The sequence below is a fragment of the Cuculus canorus genome, chromosome 15 (assembly GCF_017976375.1).
Source record: "Cuculus canorus isolate bCucCan1 chromosome 15, bCucCan1.pri, whole genome shotgun sequence".
Taxonomy (NCBI): Eukaryota; Metazoa; Chordata; class Aves; order Cuculiformes; family Cuculidae; genus Cuculus; species Cuculus canorus.
Genome location: NC_071415.1, coordinates 13,161,060 through 13,165,417, shown reverse-complemented (window position 1 = coordinate 13,165,417; position 4,358 = coordinate 13,161,060). Strand labels below are relative to the sequence as shown.

At 60.8% G+C, this 4,358-nt stretch overlaps 1 protein-coding gene across 2 annotated transcripts in view; it reads left to right on the top strand.

Annotated features, from left to right (window-relative positions):
* The first annotated feature begins 596 nt into the window (after positions 1–596).
* UNCX (UNC homeobox) overlaps positions 597–4,358 on the top strand; it is a 4,398-nt gene continuing 636 nt past the window's right edge. The window contains exons 1-4 of one of the 2 annotated variants that reach the window (XM_054080747.1): positions 944–1,082; positions 1,900–2,000; positions 2,128–2,303; positions 3,765–4,358. The exon at positions 3,765–4,358 is cut by the window's right edge and continues 636 nt beyond it. In XM_054080747.1, coding sequence (XP_053936722.1) covers positions 1,934–2,000; positions 2,128–2,303; positions 3,765–4,358 — 837 coding nt within the window. In that variant the 5' untranslated portion in view covers positions 944–1,082; positions 1,900–1,933. Of the gene's footprint in view, positions 1,083–1,899; positions 2,001–2,127; positions 2,304–3,764 lie in introns of both variants that reach the window. The other variant, XM_054080746.1, reaches the window with a different exon arrangement.

Below are 4,358 nucleotides of genomic sequence, written 5' to 3'. Positions count from 1 at the left end.
CTCAAATTTCCTTCTAAACGCTACAAACGGCTCTTCCCCCTTTTTTTCTTTCCTTTTCTTCCCCCCGATTATTTTTTTTCCCCTCTGCCCCCCCTCCCCTCTCCCCTGTTATAGAACCGGAGAGGAGATGAAAAGGCTTGTAGTTTTAAATTCAATGTGACAGCTCTGGAAAGAGCGGATGATGAATCTCCTATTATTGGATCAGTCTATTTGCCGCTCAATGTCTCTCTGTAATTGGAGCAACATCACTTTAAAGGTTCAGAGAGTAGAGCATTTCTGGTGAAAAATCCCCACAACACGCTGGTGAATGTTTTAAAGGGAAATCTATTAGTGGTTTGGAGAGGGGAGGGGACAAGGGGGTGGGATGGAAGGGGGGGGGGGGGAGGCCGTGTGTGACTCCGGCTGTTCAGTATTTAACCGGGTACCCGGCAGATCCGTGAGTTCCCCTCCGCCCCCCCCCTCCGCCCCCTCCCCTGCCCGCCGCCCTCCTCGGGCTGGAGTTCGTATCAAAGCCCCCCTTGTCTTGTTGTGACAGCTCTGATATTGTTTATTGAGGCTGGATGTCAGGTATAATTAGCAATCGATATGGAAAACGTTTGCTCCCCACACTGGCACGTCTCTGACGTCAGGACCGATTAACGTTTCTTATTGGTCCCAAATTCCCCCAGCCTGAGCTAATTATTGGGAGCCTGATGTTGATAAAGTTAAAGCGCCCGGGCGCCCTGCAGCATGAGCCCCTCGCCGCACCGCCTCCTCCTCCTCCTCGGGCAGCAGCACCCCCGGCCGCAGCCGCCCCAGCCCCGCCGGCACCCCCCGCGCTAGAGCCGCCCCCATGATGGACAGCCGCATCCTGGAGCACCCCCATGCCCAGTTCGGGGGGATGGTGGGTTTCCCTTACCCGCTCGGGCACCACCACGTCTACGAGCTGGCCGGCCACCAGCTGCAATCGGCGGCCGCCTCCGTCCCCTTCTCCATCGATGGATTACTGAGCGGCTCCTGCGCCGCCTCCGTGGTCAACCCGGCGCCGCTCATCCCCTCCGGCTGCGGGGTGAGCGGGGACAGTCAGCCCTTCAAGCTCGCAGGTAGGAGCGGCCCCGTGTCCCCCCCCCCCCCCCCCATCACCTCCTCGAACCTCCCTCCCTGCCCGGAGGAAGGGGGGAAAAAAACCAAACCCAACACCCCAAGCCCGCAGCCCCGGCTACCGATATCGGGGCGGCTGCGCTGGGGCCCGTCCGAGGGGGCGGGCGGGACGGGGCGGGGGGGGGGGGCCGGGCCGAGCATCCCCGGTTCCCACGGGCGCGTTTGCCCTGAACAATAGCGGGCCCGGCCCCTGCCCTCCCCGAACTTCATCTCTGGGGGTCGGATCAAACCATTTAAAAAAAAATATATATATATATAAAACTAATCGCGGGAATCGCTGGAGTTTGGGGAATGAAGAGCCGTAATTATTATTTGTAATGATTTAACGGAAGGGAAGCGCTCTCCTTCCCTGCCTACCGGCCTGTGGCACCGCTATTGTTCAGCTATTACAACACTCCGAAGCCCCAACATCCTTTTTATTTCATCCTGGAGCAGGGCCCCCCTTCTGCGCATCAACTCAATAAAAACGATCATTCTTATTTTTATTAAATTTCCACACCTGGAGGAAAGCGTTCAGCGCAGGTAGAGCTGTGGATCCCCAGCCTGGAGGGGTCTGTGCTCGGAGCGGCTCCATCCCGGGGGGTTTGCGGGGGGCCGCCCTGCCCTCGGGGTCCCGCACCGTCAGCTGTAGCCCACGCTCGGGGGAGGATGGGAATGGAAAGAGGGCGGCTTTTACAATATTCTTTATTTTATTTTATTTTTAATGAAAGCTTTGGTGGCTGGAGCAAATATTGGAACTTCTCTCTCTCTCTCTGCCAGCTGAGTGCCTGTGGAGAGCTTCCTTCAGGAATAAATGTTCTGTAAAGTACATTTTCGGAGGAGGCGAGGGCAGATCGGGTTCCTCCCCATTTTTAGCGCAGGTGTGTGTTTAATCCCGCTCTTTTACCAACGCTGCCGAGCACAAAAGTTAAAAGGCTCCCGTGAATGGCAGGGAGGGGGGGAGAAGGCCCGTCTTCCAGGGACCTGAGGGTATTTCTGCCTTTTCAGACTCGGGTGACCCGGACAAAGAAAGTCCTGGCTGTAAAAGAAGACGAACCCGCACCAATTTTACTGGCTGGCAGCTCGAGGAGCTGGAAAAGGCGTTTAATGAGAGCCATTACCCGGACGTGTTTATGCGAGAGGCTCTGGCTCTCAGGCTGGACTTGGTGGAGTCCAGAGTGCAGGTAAAAACCCTGTGTCCCCGTGTCCCCCCTCCCCTGCCCTCTCCCTGCGCCGAGTGGTCCCCGGGGAGGCCCTCGGACCCGCATCCCTGCTCCGGGACGGGCCCCGCACCTCCCAGCTCTCCTTTTGTTTTCCTGTCGTGCACTGCTCCTTGCTGGTTTATTTTCTTATTACTAGTCCCTTTAATTTAATTTAATTTTTCTTAAGTCTTTGCAAACGATCCCTGCGAAGTGGAGCATCCTTGGCCGGGTTCCCCAAACCTGTTTGAAAAAAATATTTTGTTTGCACTGTAAACCCTTTTTCCTTGAATGAGCCAAGGGTGAAAAATTACCGTGGAAATACGAGGCTTAATCGCGGGTCAGGGTAGGCTGGAGAACGGCAATGCAGCTCGCTGGCGAATCGAGAGCGTGTGCAACTTGTGAAACTTCATTTTAAGGAAATGCTCAGGCCAAGGCCGCCCGGGATAGGGAGGGAATCCATCTCTTTGCTTCGATTGAGAGTGGAAAAATAAAAGGGGCTGCGGGCGTGGTGCGGGCTGTTAGAGCCTCGGTGCTCGATGCTGCGGAGGCTCCGCGGAGGCTCCGGCCGGTCTCGGTGGGGCCGGGCGGCTTGGCGGGGGCTGCGTGTGCCGGGGACTCGTCCTTGAGCCCGTCTCGGGCTGCGGGGACGTTTCCCCACGGGATGAGCTGACGCCGATGGCTGCGGTTCCTCCGACAGCTTTGTCTCGCGGTGCTTTTCCGAGAGCATCTTCTCCTCCGTGCCCGGCAGCCTGTGCCTTCTCCCGGGGGCTCGGATAGAGGGAAGGAGCCGGGATCGGGTCCGCAATCCCCGCGGCTCTCCCCGCCCGGGCTCCGGGAACGGGCGCTGCCGGTGGCCCCGATGTCCCCGAGCTCCGCGGGCGCGGAGGGGGACGCCTGTGCCCCGGCCCGGAGCGGGGAGAATTGAACCTATTCGTTGTTTTTCCTATCGTAATCTATAAAAAGCCCAAGCGCATCCCGTTTTTGGGGGGCAGGAGGCCCAGGCCCCGCTCCGCCCGGCTGATCCTCACGTTATCGCGCTGTATTTATAGCGGTTTCCGCGCTGCTGCGGCGGGATCGAGCCCGGAGGCTCCGGATGGTGCTTCTGCACCCTCGGCCGGGATTGGGGGGGGGAAAGCGGTGAATATCCCTTCCCCTCTTCGCGGCGCCGGTGCGGGCAGGGTGCAGCGTGTGTGTGTGCGTGAGTGTGCTCCCCCCTCGCTTTATTTCCCCCCTACCCTGTTAAGGAAGCGTGCGTTTCTTGTTTTTTTCCTGCCCCTCTCCGTCTCGCAGACTCCAGGCCCTGTGGATGGGGGCTCCCGGCACCCCGAGGGGTGAACGGGGGGAGGCTTGAGCTGCCGGCCCCCCCCCCCCTTCCCTCGCCCCCGGCCACCGCGGGGGGCCGGTGCTCTGGGTGTTAATTGCTTCTCGTTGTTCGGTGTATAGGTCTGGTTCCAAAACCGCCGGGCCAAATGGAGAAAGAAAGAGAACACCAAGAAGGGCCCGGGGCGGCCGGCTCACAACTCCCACCCCACGACGTGCAGCGGGGAGCCCATGGACCCCGAGGAGATCGCCCGCAAGGAGTTGGAGAAGATGGAGAAGAAGAAGCGCAAGCACGAGAAGAAGCTCCTAAAAAGCCAAAGCCGGCACCTGCACTCGCCCAGCGCCCTCTCCCTGCACAGCACGCCCAGCTCCGACAGCGACAGCGGCGGCGGGGGGGGCCTCTCGCCCGCCCCGCCCGAGGCCAAGCCTCGCGGGCAGCCCCCGCCGCCCCACCCGCCCGCCGCCCCCTCCGAGCCGCCCCCCGGCGCCTGCGACCAGCCGGCAGAGCCCTTCTACCCCAGCCAAAGAAGCGGGAGTGGGCGGCTCCAGCGCCCGCCCGACAAGGACTGCGCGGCCGCCCCGTCGGGGGACGGCAGCGGGAGCGCGGGGGGGGCCCGCGGCGCCGCCGGCTTCCACAAGCTCAACCCGTTCAGCGTGGAGAGCCTCCTCTCCGACTCGCCCCCCCGCCGCAAAGCCGCCCCGGACTTCCCCAGCCTC